Genomic DNA, 15,256 nt, shown 5'->3' on the forward strand with positions numbered 1-15,256 from the left:
AGGAACACATCCACCAGGTATACGGTGTACGGTGTTAAGGTGTAAGGTAGTGAGCACCTACGTGTTCTGAATCTATAAAACCTGGGCAAGACACACCAACAACAATCACCAATTAAATGCAAAGACAATAGCCCTAGAGATAACAGACAGCCTCAGCTCCCACAGACAGACAAGTGCCTCAAGCAAGTGCCTAACATACAAATTCTGATCACTCTTCGCAGGAAGACATGGCTTTGGAGCTACTGGGTAAGAAATTCAGAAGATATTTAAGTGCCTTCGATGAATTGAAAGCGATGAAGGAAAACAAAGACAAAAGTCTAGAAAAATTCAGGAGGAATGGACAAAATAAAAATTAGAAATCATATGAAAATAGTATGTAGGAATCCACTAAGATTTCATAAATAGACAATGCATGAATGAGCAAAGGATAGACTTGAATCAACAGAAGGCAGAATTTGTGGCATTGATCACATCAATTGCTAAACAAAAGGTACTTGACAAATCCCAAATCCACCCCAATAAAAACACTCCACAAAGCAGGTGTTGAAGGGAAATTTCTCAACATTATTAAAGGAATTTATGAAATAATAGGCTACATTAATCTCAACAGAGAAAGCCTGAAAGCATCATGCCTGTGAATAGGAACCAGACAAGGATGATCTTCACCACCTCCCCAATTTAATGTATGGGGAGTCTCAGTACAGTATTAGGTTATAGTCCAAATGTTTTTTAATTGCCAGGAAGGCACTGGGGAATTTTTTTCTGAAAAAAAGCCAGAGCAATGCAGCAAGAAAAGAAAGGGCATATTAATTGGCAAAAAAGGGAAGCTATCTCTATTTGCAGATGATGTGATGTTATACAAAGAAAATCCCAAAGACCTAGGAAGAAAATTACTGTAACTAACTGAAAGATTCAGTGTAAAGGTCAATGTACGGAAGTCAGTCATATTCCTTTCCGCCAGTGTTTCCAAAGTCAGTGATGCCATCCTGTCGGAGGGCACTGAAACAGTCCAGAGGGCCTGCAAAGGCAGATACCTACACTTTATCATGGATTACGGGCGTTTGTACAAAGTTTTAATTTCTAGGAGGGAGGGCACTGAGAAATTGTTTTTCTGAAAAGGGTGGAAGGTCAAATAAATTTGGAAACCCATGTTTTACACTAACAGAGAATTCTGGGGGGGGGGGGAAATCTTAAAAATTATAGCATTTATAATAGTCACCCAAAGCTGGAATACTTAGGGATAAATCTAACCAGAAATACAAAAGATTGCTAAAAAGAAAACCACAAAACATTACTCCCAGAAACAAAGAGAGACCTACTTACATGGGAGAATATACCATGTTCGTGGATAGGAAGAATTAATGTTGTGAAAATGCCAAAATGGCGCAAAATGATCTACAGATAGAATGCAATCCCAACCCAGATTCCAATATCATTCTTTAAAGAGAAAAACTTATCACCAATATCATATGGGGAAGAAAGAGACACTGGATAAGCAAAGCACCAGTGAAGAACAAATGGTGCTGGTGAAACCGGATATCCATTTGTATTAAAATGAACCCAGACCCATACTACACGCCATATGCAAAAAATGACTTGACATTAATGACTAAATAAAAACCCTAAAATTATAAAAATCATCAAAAGAAAATAGGCACAAATGTAGAGACCCTAACACCTGGCCTAAATGCACTATCCAACGTAAATATAACTTCAATCACAGAAGACAAAGTAGACAACGGCACCCATTAAAAATGAAACATTAATACAAAGCTAAAGGCTTCACCAAAGAGTAAAAAGAGGACCTACAGAAGGGAAACGATTGGCAGACATATGGGCCAAGGAACTAATTTATGAAATTTATAGAATACCTCAATAACAAAAAGATAAATAATCCAATCTAAAACTGGGCAAAAGACAAACAAAAAAAGAACAGAAACTTCATCAAAGAGAACATTCTGGCTAGCAAACAGATGAGATGTCATCTCAGCCCAGCATTAATCACAAACTTTTGAAAACAACAACTGACAGAAAACAGCAGATGCTGGTCAGGGTCTGAAAAAATTGGAACCTTCCAACGTTGCTAGTGGAGGTGTTAAATGGTACAACCTCTGTCTTAGCAGTATGGTGCTTTTCTTAAAAGGTTAGCCATGGAAATACAAATGCCACGTGATTCAGCAATCCCACGACTTGGTATATATCCTAGAGAAAGAAGAGTCATGCCATGAATAGCTTGATGGACGCCCACATTAATCACAGCATGATTCACAATAGCAAAAAGGTGGAAATGACCAAATGTCCATCAGTAGATGAACGGAGGAACAAACTGCATATACACACAACAGAATGTATGCAACATTGAAGTGTGACACGGAGTCTGGGAAGTGCCGACCATGGATAAACCCGGATGCCATATACTAAGTGAAATTAGTCAACCACAAAGGAACAAATACTGTATGAGAGCACCATTACAAAAAAATCAAGTTAGGGTTTTTGCACTAAAAGAACCATTCCTTAATGGTTACTGGGGAAGGGAGTGTCAATCACTAACCAGAGGGCTGCTTTTATTGAGGTACGATTGAGTAGTTCTAGCTCACAGAGACCCTGCACACAGCAGAAGGCAACACTGCCCAGTCCTGCCCATCCTCACAATCGTTGTTTGAACCCAGTCTTACTGCCACTGTGGAAATCCATCTCAATGAGGGTCTGTTTTGCTGACCCTCCACTTCACCAAGCATGCTGTCCTTGGTTTCTCCTGATAACATGCACAAAGCACATGAGACAAAAATCTCACTCTCGTCTCTTCTAAGGAAACTTCAGGTTGAAATGCATCAGTTCTTCTTTGTCTTCCTTATTCATGGTCCAGTTTCCAGGCATATGGACAATTGGAAATACCACGGCTTGGGTTCGGGGGTTGGTCTCCAAAGTGACATCTTTTCTCTTCATCACTTTGCAGAGGTCTTGTGCAGCAGATTTGACCCATATCATATGTCAATTGATTTCTGCATCCATGAATATTGACTGGGAATTCAAGCAAAATAAAAATCCCTGCCAACTCTGAGCTTTTCTCCATTTTTCAGGATGTTACCCCTTAGTCCACGTCTGAGGATTTGGGTTTTCTTTACGTCAAGTTGTAACCCACCCTGTAGCCTGGAATCCTTGATCTCCATCAGCAAGTGCTTCAAGTCGTCCTTGCTTTCAGGAAGCAAGGTCATGTCCTCTGCATATTGCAAGGTGGGTCATGGATAAAGTAGACACATATTAACTTGGATGGAAGGGAATGCACTATACAATAGAGTATATCAGCATACGGTGATGGAGGCAAAAGAAGTGAACGCGGGGAAAGGTATAAAAGTTAGAGGCAACAGAGATGAAGCAACGATCTGAGGGGGCTTCAACAAGTTCATCGAAAAAACCCCTGATCTTTGAACTCCATTTTCCAATGAATATTGTGAAGCACCTTCTTCTACACAATCAGAAATAGCAGCAACAACAATAATCAGTGAGTGGATACATAGATGCATACAAGTGAGTAAAACGTGGCTATGCCCACAAAAATATATAGGTTTGGTAAAGGATATTTCTAAATATGTATTTACATATGCTGCCAATATCTTCAGCATAGTCACTAGATGCAATCATGTATTCATGAATTTCGTAGGGCAAAGTTACGATAACCTCTTAGCCATAACTAAACACCTTGAGGGAAGGAGTTACTGGGCCAAGGGACTCAGTCAGGACCATCGTCTTGATGGTCAAGGTCAGTTGGCATAACACAACCCACAGACGATCAGCTGTCTACATTCTACATCAGTGAGGAGCCGCTGTGGTTTTAAAGGTTCTTGAGTGGAAATCTAAGAGGCAACTATTGCTCTCTCCCCATCTGGAGCAAAGAAGACAAGCAAATACTCTGCCCTGAAAGGAATCACAGTAGCAGGTGCCCCATAGAATGAGCGAGAACTATGGGACAAAGCTCAAAGTCATAAAAAACACCAGGCCTGCTGAACTCACCTCTCCCTCATTATTCACACTCCTGTCCCCTTTAATTTTCATCTCAATAGTAAAGAGATCGAGAACAGTGGTTCTCAACCTTCCTAATGCTGCGACCCTTTAATATAGTTCCTCATGTGTGGTGACCCCCACTACCCCAACCATAAAATCATTTTTGTTGCTACCTCATCACTGTCATTTTGCTACTGTTATGAATAGGGCAACCCCTGTGAAAGGGTCATTCGGCCCCCAAAGGGGTCACAACCCACAGGTTGAGACCTGCTGGTCTAGAAGGGAAATACTAACACAATCCAGCAGGTCAAAGGCGTAGTAACTGCCCCCAGGGCAAAGTCCAGAAAGCAAGGAGAGGTGGGAAAGGAGGAGGAAGGCAATGGGAAATACAGGGAGCAAGTGGGATGACTGATGGTCCATGGTGGGGACTGCCATCAGGGACGAGCTACAACATGTGTGTGAATTGTGTAAGCCCTCACTGGATTCATAATAAAAAAGTAAACAACAAGAAAAATCCACACAGACCCGACATTCACAAACACTCCAACCGAGGCTCACAGCAACCTTTAAGGAAGGGCGATGGCGTGCTGCTTGTAAAATGAGAAGAGTTCTCACTCCGGGAGGTACAAGGACTGGACTTAGAGCAGAACACCGGGGCCTGGTGCAGTAGTCAGAATTTGAGGCCAGGTCTCCCCAATGGACCCTGAAGCTGGTGCCCTTCCCACTGCCTGCTCCCTCTCAGTCATAGCCCTGGCCACCAACTTGCGATCGCTCCTCCTTCCCTTTATCCATTTAGATGCTAGAATACCGCCTGGCACATCGAAGGAGCTCATCACGGTCAGAGGATGGCACAGAATCTACACTAGAGTCGCTGTGTCGGCCTGACCCAGTAGTTGGGAATGCCGTTTACATCACAAGATTCGGTTTCTCAAATGCATTGACTAGCGGCATATGCACTGGGCAGCACACAACCAACCCTGCCTGCGCTACTCAACACAAGGGCCCCAAGGGCTGGCTCTGCCTGCCAGGTCCCACAGAAGATTTATTTACATCACCCAGTCAATTCTGTATTTATTTTGGATATTAAGCAGTGACATGAAAGCTGCTGACATTAACCTTCAGGGGCAGAAATTGGCTTTCATGGACCCCATAAACGTTATTATTGATGGCAGCTGTGTGTGGCATCGCCGTGACCTCAGCCAAAGCTCCCGCCACCATCAATACTGTTGACAACTACTACTGACTAACGCCAGGCGGGCATGGGGGACCAGTCAATGCTCCTGTGCCTCGAGGTTGCCGGGGCGTATGTTTTGCATTTCACATGGACCTGGGGAGGGTCTCTGAGAACCGGGTCCCACATACTTGCTGGCCCCACGTGAACATTTAATATACTTGCTGATTGGCACGGACAGGGGCAAAGGACTTAGGGCTTAAGGTCAGAGAAACCCGAGTTCAAGTCCAGGCGCTGTTACCTCATGGTCATAGAAGCTGTGCACACTGCTTCACCTGGGTGGAGCCTCAGTTCCTCTGGGAAGTGGGAATGCCATGGAGTTGTCATGAGGATTAAAGAAGCTCCTATGTGTACGACGATTTGGAAGATTGTAGGCCCTCAAATGTGGGGGTCCCTTTACTGAAAATTGGTTACACTGTGCCATGCTGGCTAGTGAGTGAAGGGGACCTGGGCCTGCTGTGACGTCAAGATCCATCAGAGAAAGAGGAGGATGGATGAGCAAGGAGGACAGGAGAGGATGCTGAGGGAAGGACAGGGGTAGGGGAGCCAAGAGCGAATGATGGAGTCTGGCTCCCGCTGAGTGTGCCACAGACCCTGCACCTGCGTCTTCACTTTTCTCCCTCGAGTTCCTCAAAACCTAAAGACCAAACTCTGCGTGCCAGCCAATTCCACCTCATGGTGACACAAAAGGCCAGAGCTGAACGGCCCCTGTGGGGTCCCAAGGGCGTAAATCTTTATGAGAATAGAAGCTCCTCTTTCTCCCGAGGAGGAGCGGCTGGTGGACTCTACCTTCTGCTCTTGCAGTGAGCTGTCCACCGTATGGCCCACCACGCCCACAGGGCTCCGGCGGCTCCCTCCGAGAGGGTCGTGCAGACCATCCTGGAGGCTTTGGAGCTAACAGTCCAGCTGGGAGCAAGTAGACCTGCCTGCCTGTGGGCACGCACATGGGTTGGGTGCGTGCGTGTTGAGTTTGGGGAGGCCAAGCCAGGAAGAGATATGGAGGCAGAGTCTTTTGTTTAATTTGCCCACTGGTCTCCTATGCCCGCCATCTGCCCTGAGTACAGCGAGCCCAGAGTGCCATGGCTGGAGAGGGCAGGAAGGTGCTGTAAGAAGAGAGGCCTGGCTGGGGAGCTGGTGGCCATCCTCCCACGCCATTACCAACGGCAAGGCTGGAGCTCCTTCTGCGGGCCTGATATGCTATTACCACCCCACAGAGGCTTAATTCGGCTGCCATTCACCTCTCGGGGAATAGAGAATGCTGTGGGCGGTGCGTGCGTCCCTCTGTGATGAGTGGATGGAAAATGATCATCTGTCCCATGGCAAGAACGCACGCACAGAGAGTTTGCTGCAGAGGGCGGCCAGACTGTGACCAGGGCTGTAAGCAGGCACACGTTTATGACTCAGTGAGCACGGTAAGCGTGGGTTCACTGTGCTTACTTAGGGAAGGTTAATCATAGGGAATAGCTTCCCATCTGGGGGGAAACATTACGTCAGTAGAAAGCACAGGGAGGCCCGGGCTTTCCTAGCTTACTGGGTACTCCATCCCTGTCAGAGAGTGTACATTGGAAAAGAGCCTTTGACTTGGAAACATGAGGGGCTGGGGGAGAGACAGATGCCAGCCAGACCTGGGAGCAGGATCTTGCACGTGGGGAAACACGACACATTAGTCAGTACCCTGTGCTCTTTCACGCCTACCGAGATCCCACGTGTGTCACCATGCACTTTGAATCCAGATCTTTCCATCGAGGAAGGTCTGTCAATCCCTCAGCTCAGCTACTGCCTACAGTGCTTCCTAGAATCCTAGTCCCAGTCGCGGCTCTGGGAATGACGAATTCTGTGGCCAAGAAGTGCTGGGGAAAGCTGCATCTGCCTCTCCTGGTGGAGCCATAACCACTAGGCAGACTAGCAGAGTAAAAGCTCTGGGGCTGCAGTGGAGAATCCCGCTTACACTTGGTCAACCCAGCGTCAACCCCTATCCATGCACCAACAGAAGATCCCTCCACTCCCAACCTAAGGATCACCCCACCCCGAGGCCTATTCTCATGAAAGGGGAGCCCCAGGGGCACAGTGTGGTTCAGTGCTCAGTGATAACTACAAGACCTAAGGGTCAAGTTCACCAGCTGCTCTGCGGAAGAAAGATGTGGTTTCTTGGAGCTTATAGCTTCGGGACTAGATGGGGTGGTTCTGTTCTGCCCTACAGCCTTGTTGTGGATAGCGATCGACTTGACTGCACTGGGTCTTGTTCCCAAGTAGGCAAATCCTCATGGTAGATTTTCCTTTTGTAAGAGAAGCATTGAGGTCCAGAGAAGGGATGTAGTTCACCAACACTACAGCGCAGGCCAGTGACGGAAACTGGGGCCAGAACTCAGGCTTCTTGCCTCCTAATCTGATACCATTTGTAGGCCTCAGTCCACAAATCAGTTCAGGGCATGGAGACCGGCTTGTTAGTGTCACCTTCTCCTGATCCCCCAAGCCGGTCCCCTGCCCCTGCTGTTCCCCTACCCCTGGACAAGGGCACAGGGTAACCAGGGAAACAGCGGGCTCTTCTGGGAAGGCTGCTGGGATGGACATGTGGAGCTCTGCTGCACCTGCCTTTCCGAGGGAAGCCACTTCTCCACTTCCCCTGACCTTGCCTGGTCTCCTGCTGTACCCCACATGTGTGGTCAGGGTCCTTCACAACCCTGCTGGAGCCTCCTTGTAAGTGGCACACTCTCCACACCCTGCCCTTGTCTTTGACCTGTTCCCTGCCTGCCCCTGGAAAAAGCAGGGCTCCCTAGGTGCCTGCCTTTGGGGCTAGACACCAGGAAGGGGTAGTAGGACCTGCCTTGGCAGGTCCAAATCCCCCTCACATCTCCCTTGTGGGTGTGGGAGCCTCAGCTGACTCCCCCCCACCTTACAGGGCTTCCAACACAGCCGTTCCCCTCTCACCCCAGACGCCAGGGCTGTTGCCAGGCTCTGCCTCTCTCCGTGCTGCGTCTTCATTGCCAGACTCCAGCAGGGGCCCTCTTAGGATCAGCCCCAGTCAGCAAGGTGTCCCACATTAGACAGGCATAACACACCATGAGCGGATGGCACTGCCACCCAGCAGCTGCTGCAGGGCCGAGATCTGCCAGCAAGGTCCAGAGCAAGGAGGACTCCTCTGAACCAGAGTTCCCCGGGAGCTGCCAGAAGAGGACGTGCGTGGCCCCACTGTCCCTTTCCGCTCTCTGCAGGGACAGGACGGCACAAGGAGAGGAGAGCCAGGGCTTCCCCACTCTGTATGGAAGCCACAGGGAAGCTGGTGGGAAAGGACCACTGTCCAGTGACTTCACCCTGACACATGTTTGGTTTGGAAGCTGTCCTCTGAACAACACAGGAAACTCAGGTGGGACAGAGCCCGGGGCAACTTCCCAGGACTGCCAAGAATCTGGAGGCTGGGGACTGAACAAGCAGGCTGCAGGCAGGATCAGGACAGTACTGGTGTCACAGTGCTGCAGGAGCCACAGTCATGGCTGACCCTGCTCATCTCCGCTCCCCCGACCCAGGCACTATGTGGGTGGGTCTGCACCCAGGGCCATGGGTCTCTCTCTCATGGGGTGGGAGGTGCTGTAGAAACCTGGTCCCTGATGGGTGAGAAGCTTACAGTGCTGTCCAAAAGGCTCTGGCTTCTGTTTGACCACTAAGAGCCAAGCGATTTTTTGGTCCTCTACCAAGTTCACCAGGCCTCCTAGCACAGAGCAAGAAATCAGTATTGTAATTCAAACCCCAGCCCGGCCTGGGCCAAGCGGCCACTCACCAGTCTCGGTGTTCTCGTGCTCCGTGTCCGTCAGCGTGAGGTTGGAGTTGGCTCGGCTGGACAGGCAGGAGCTGCGGCCCGACCGGGTGCTGCGGGCCCACAGCCTCACGGGGGGGTCTGGGGACAGGACCGTGTCGGCCTCCATGTCCGCATCGGAGCTGGCCCCCATGGAGTAGCCACAGTGTGGGAGGCCGATGTCGGTCTGGTACAGGGTCCCATGAGGGGGCGTCACTTCCCCCAGGCCCAGCTCCCGTAGCGTGAAGTTGGTCCCTGGCAAGAAACACAGGCGAGCTTGTTCAAACTGCAAAGAAGAGAGAGCACCCCCCCGCGCCCCCCACCATCAGCCTGACCCTCCCATGGCTCTTCGAGCTTGCTGCGGTGGCCCAGGCCTGTGCCTTCGCTCATGCTGTTCTCTAACGCTCTTTGTGCTCCCCGCGATCAGCCAGATTCTCTGACCCAATTCCAATGGCATTGCCTCTGAAGTCTCCCTAAGACCCACTCGCTGTGAAGCCCTTCTTCCTGCCATCTCCCCCACCCCCAGAAGGTGACGAGTGCGTCTGCCTTGACAGAACATGACCTCACCAAAGCCAGGGACCATGTTTTGTTCGTCTCTGAATCCCTGCACCTAGGACAAAACCCCAGACTCCGCCAGGGCACCATTCATGCTGGCTCAGATAAATCAAGCCTTCCGAGGGCCCTCTTCCAAGCTACGGAGAACTTGCTGCAAAGGAACACTCCCGAGCAGAGAAGAGCCGAGTCCGTGCGCTGATAGCTCCCTGGGCCAGAAGTTCCTTCCCAGCCAGGTCAGGAAAGCCGAGGGGATGAAGGTGAAACAGCTGGTGAGTGAGTGGCAGAGAAAAGATGGCCTTGTTTGTAAGAAACAGGCTATGGCTTTCACTGCCTCACACCAGGTGGGGGTAGGACAGGTAGACTCTGGAGGAGCGCAAGGGGCTCCCCTAGAGCCAAGGCTGGGCCGCTGATGACTGGTCTCCCTTGGGCTCTCTGGGAAGCTTGGCAATGTCTGAGACTGAGGCACTGGGAGCACAGGACAAAACCAGTTCACCCAGAGACTGGTGTTTCAGTGACAGAAAACTGACTTCCTTGGGAAAGCGCAGTCTTGGGTTCCTCCCAGTTGCGCAGACATTGTCTATTCAGGGCCTGCTTCCCCCATGTTTCTGACATTCCTGGGAGTGTTGAAGGGGGTGGTGGTGGTAAAAAAGGGGGTGGACTATGAAACCCATGGATTAGCTGAGAAATGGGTTTATAGCCAGGTTGTCTGCTCTGCCTGCATGTCATCCAGCCAATTCCACCCACAGCAGCTCCAATGCCCCTAGGGCTGCGGTTCTCAATCTATGGGTCGAGGCCCCTCTGGGGGTTGAACGACCCTTTCACGGGGGTCGCCTAAGACCATATTTCCAATGGTTTTAGGAACCGAGACACTGCTCCTCTATCTGTCTCCAGGCAGGTGCGCCCACATGCAGATATGCCCACATACGGGGTCACCACCTGAGGAACTGTATTAAAGGGTTGAGAGGGTGAGAACCACTGCCTTAGGAAGGGTGAGAACCACTGCCTTAGGGTTTTCTTGGCTATAATCTCTGCAGACAGAGGTTTTCAGGTCTTTGTCCCCCAGGATTGTTGCTGGAGGGTCCGAATCTGCGATCTTTCAGTTAGAGGTGGAGGGCCCAACCATCCCACCATCCAGGATCCTTGATAGTTAGGGAGAACCTACATCTAAACCAGTTCAGCGGCCTTTGCTGGGGGGACAGCAGTGACGCTCAGGGTGCCTGTCTTCACAGAGCCTACAGTCAAGTGGGAAACACACGCAAGCGCACAAACTAGAGGTTAAAGTCAAACTGGGCTGATCCTTGCGCATGGCTCTGGGAGGAAGACGCGGGAATGTCTGTGTGGAGAGCCAGGGAGAGCCTTGTGGAGGAGGAGTACCTGCCTGCCTGGTGTTTCAAAGGGTCTAGCAGGCCAGGAGATGGGACTCCACAGGACAATCAGCAAAGGAAAGCAAGAAGGAAGTACCAGAGGGGCGGGCAGGAAGTGACGGAGAAGGTGTCCTGTTTGAATTGCAAGTGTCCCTCTTCTCCAGTGAGTCCCGTGCTTTCTGAATGCCCACACATCTCTGTACCCAGCACCTTCCACATGTAGGGCAAAGCAGGTGCTCAGGGAATATTAAGTAAATAAGTTAGATAAGCAAACACATGCACACTGCCAGTATTTTGGAGGATGGATGAGAGAAGAGGGAAGACAGAGAGGAAAGACCAGTCAGGATACTACTGAACTAAACGCTGCTGAGGCCAGCTCACGGCAATGGGAGAGGTGGGCACCAAGCCTGATAGGCCAGCAGTATGGCCTCATCTTGATACCACTGCAATGAAATATTTCCATACCGGAGGACAAAGAATGCTGTCTGGGCTTGCTCCCACTCAGTGATCACCTCCCACCCCCAGCTTACTCCAGCCCTTCCTTACACGGCTGTCTCCCCACCTCCCCATGATCCAGCGACTAAACCACAGTGGCCTGGACGCCCTGTTCTAAAAGCCAGGCAGACATTCAGGTGGGCTAGGCCTGGGCCAGACCCAACAATCAGGGTTTCCAGCACATTCTTCTGCCCTGTTCTGCATCCCTCTTGTGAAAGAACCCTGGAGTCTAAATCTCCCCATCTGCTTCGCATCCCCAAGGCACACACTCCCCATTGGCCTCCCTGAAAATCCCACTCCCCAGCCCTGTCCTGGACACACACGCACCGCCCTCCCCCAGCCCACCCAGCAGTGCTCCCTCCGCTGGGTCAGCACCCTCCAGAGAGACTGCTCCCATTTTATGAAGAGTGACTGCTACATTAAGTGAAAAATAAAATGTATTTGCAATAAACAGCCTAGGCTGCTTTGATTTCCACATGGCCTGCCCTGAATAGACTCGGCGTCAATGAGTGGGCAGACATCCTGGGGCTGGGAAAACACAAGGTGAGCACAGGTGCTGAAAACTGGCCTGGCTCCTGAGATGCTGGGGTGTGGAAGATTTTTTTTTTAAATATCAAATTTGAAAAGCCCTTGTGGGCCTGTTGGCTCTGTGTCTTTTGGCCTCTTTACAGAGGATCCCAGGACAGATTGACAGTCTACCTCACTCAATATCTGTTAAATGGTGTGAGGTAGTTTATTGTGCCAACCTGGCCGATAAACACATGTGAGGTTAATTGAAGGGCAGAGGGAGAAATGGCTCCGTGAGTCTCGTCTGTTTAGTTCTCAGGTCTCTTGCTTTGTGATGGTTGGACCAGGGTGCAATTGCCTTAGCCAGTTCCCTGCTTCAGCTGGCAAGGCTCACTTCCTCCAAGACATCCCTGAGGAGAAGCCTCATGGACCTACCCCGATGCAGCCCTGGGTGCTGGAGCACCCATGTGGAGACCCCCACCAGTGCTGAGATGCTTACACATTCACTGACTTGGCTTTTCTCCTTCAGTCGGCACCATGGCGTGTGTTTTGTAAGATGGAGGAGGACTTTGTGGATTGGTGTCAGACATTGGGTTAATGTTGGACTTGTGGGCTTGGGCAGCACTGGGTTGGGACGTTTTCTTGATGTGCAATTAACCTTTATATAAAACTCTTTCTTATACATCAGTTTCTGTGGATTTGTTTCTCTAATGTACCCAGACTAACACATGGTAAGATGGGCATATTACCTGAGCCTCAGTGTTTTTATTTGTAAAACAGAGGGATGAACTCGAACCTGCCAGCTTCACAGGATTTTTGAGGTTTTAGTGAAGTCTATGGGAGAATATTTTGCAAAGTGCAATGCCAACAAGATTAAAATGCTTTGTTGTGATTGGCAAAGACAAGAAGGACTGCACACCCCCATGCCTCGTGTGTGGGACAAAGTTCAGGCCAGGCTCTGCTGGCAGGGTGCATGGAGCCCGGGGAGAGTGGAGCTGGAGGAAGGCATTGAGACCATTCTGTTCCTTACCCTCATCTATCCACAAAGCCAAGGTCGAGAGATGGTAGTGAACGGTCGGCAGCACTTGTGGTGCTTCAGTGGCAGCCTTCTCTCGTTCTAAGTGGGACACCCAGCCCCAGTGCCTGGCCACTTCATGTCCAGTGCACCCATGACCTGACTGTCAGTGGAGGCTCATGTGCTACCATCATGCAGCACGGGTTTCAGGGGAGCTTCCAGACGACCAGAGTGGGAAGCAAAAGCCTGATGCTCCGCCTTTGGTGCAGCAGGTGATGGAAACTCCATGAAGCACAACTGTCTGACCCGGTGATGCATGGGTGTCGCCCAACCAGGGGCCAATCTGTGGAGACTAACAACTATGCAGAAGTGCATCTGTGGAATGCCAGCACTGGCCAGGGGGTCCCTGGCTGGCTCCCGTGACAAAGGACTTGGCTACCAACTGAAAGGAGAGTTTGAACCAAGCCGGCAGCATGTCGGAAGAGAGACCTGGTGGTCTGCTTAAGAAGGTCACAGCCTTGACAAACCCATAATCCCTGCTCTGAAACAGGAGGTCACCACCAGTCAGAACCACATGGTCAGCAGCAACCAGGTTTGCTTGGGGGCCTGAGGGGCAGCGTTTGTGGGCATCCAGCCCAGTCAAACGAGTGGAAAGGAGGCTGGCTGTAGAGGAGGTCGCAGGTGGGCTGTCAGGTCCAGGGGTAGGACCAGCTCCCCTGGACCGTCTACTCTTCACCACCATCTCTATCTCACGGGGCATTTTGAGGATTAAATAGCAATGTCACACGAGACAGAAATGGCATGGCCCAACGCCTGGCTAGCCCTGCGTGTGCAGGGAAGAGTTGAGCAGGGGCGAGTCACGTGGGCTGCGAGAGTTGTCAGGGCATGGGTAGAAACCAACCAGGCATCAAAGAGGGCTTAGGCTCTACAGACAGAAAAGCAGGGGTGGCTGAAGCACCTGAGTGTGAACAGCGAGCAGTTCGGCGGGGCTATAGCAGCATGAAGCATGGGGGGGTGTGTGTGAAGGGGGTGCAGAACCAATCACACTGCCATTGATTGAGTCGATGCTGACCCGTAGCAACTCTGTAGGATGGGGCAGAACTGCCCCTGTGGAGTTCTGAGACTGTTCCGCCCAGTCTTTCTCCCGTGCAGCAGCTGGTGGTTTCAAACTGTTGACCATGGGGCTTAGCAGCCCAGTGAGTAACCACTATACCACCAGGGCTCCCGAGTATGAAGACTCAGAGAATCACACTGTCTGGGAAGAAGAGATGATGGGGGTGGGAGGGGACACCCTTTTACACAGGCTTCGGGAGTTCAGAGTTCAGTTTAAAGGTATCCAATGGACTGCAGTACAGAGAGGCACCTAAAGGAGGCAGCACTCTGGGAAAGCCAGGGTACTGTGGCCAGCCTTCTCAGAGAGATGACAAGGAACGACCTGGGAGAACGGGGGTGGATTTTTGAAGGTATTCAGGCAGGGATGATGGACTGCTTGTAGGTAGTGATGGAGAGAGAGACAGGTGCAGGATTTCTCCCAAATGAAGTCTGTAGGTCTACCCATTTCAATCGTGTCTTCCTTTTAAGGCCAGCACAGTGCCTCACACAAACAAGACACTCAAGATCTATTTGTCAGAGGAGCAAATCAATGGATGGGACGCGAGGGTAACAGGCATCGAGCACATGCTTTGTGTGGAGGAGAGCTGGTGGCACATGGGTTACATGTGGGCCTCCAACCACTGGGCTGGCCGTTCAAACCTGCTCACCACTCTGCAGGAGAAAGAGGTGGCATCCGCCTCTGTAAAGATTTACAGTCCAGGAAAGCCTTGGGGACCTATAGGGTGACTGAGTTAGACTCCACTTGATCGCAGGGGCTTTGGTTTGGACTTTATTTTGTGTCTCTGTGCTTACAACTGAAACATAGCATCTCATTAAGCCCCCCCACGACCTCAGTTCAGTCAGTAGCATTCATGACCATTGAACAGACAAGGAGCCCGTCCTAGGCAGCTGGTAACCACATCATCACGACAAAGAAGAGGGTGAACATCAGGATCAAGAGCTGGTGAGTGAATGGCGTTGTTACTGGGTGCCATCAGGCTGGTCCTGACTCACAGGGACCCACGTGACAGAGGACCACTGCCCACAGGGTTTTCTTGGCAGTCAGGAAGAGCACCAGGTCTTGCAGCTCCTGGCTTAAGGTTGGAAGGCAAACACCTACTCATTATTCCATCAGTGATGAGGTTACTAACAACCCACTGCCATGCAGTGAGTGCTGACGTGTCGTGACTCTACAGGACACCGTA

The 15,256-nt window shown here is 50.6% G+C and overlaps 1 protein-coding gene across 4 annotated transcripts in view; it reads right to left on the minus strand.

Annotated features, from left to right (window-relative positions):
* The window catches only part of TENM4 (teneurin transmembrane protein 4), a 913,628-nt gene that overhangs the window by 430,137 nt on the left and 468,235 nt on the right, over window positions 1–15,256 (minus strand). For all 4 annotated transcript variants that reach the window (XM_075546361.1, XM_075546358.1, XM_075546360.1 and 1 more), the window contains one exon: window positions 9,009–9,278. In XM_075546361.1, coding sequence (XP_075402476.1) covers window positions 9,009–9,278 — 270 coding nt within the window. The remainder of the gene's footprint in view (window positions 1–9,008; window positions 9,279–15,256) is intronic.

This window comes from Tenrec ecaudatus, chromosome 4 (assembly GCF_050624435.1).
Source record: "Tenrec ecaudatus isolate mTenEca1 chromosome 4, mTenEca1.hap1, whole genome shotgun sequence".
Classification (NCBI taxonomy): domain Eukaryota; kingdom Metazoa; phylum Chordata; class Mammalia; order Afrosoricida; family Tenrecidae; genus Tenrec; species Tenrec ecaudatus.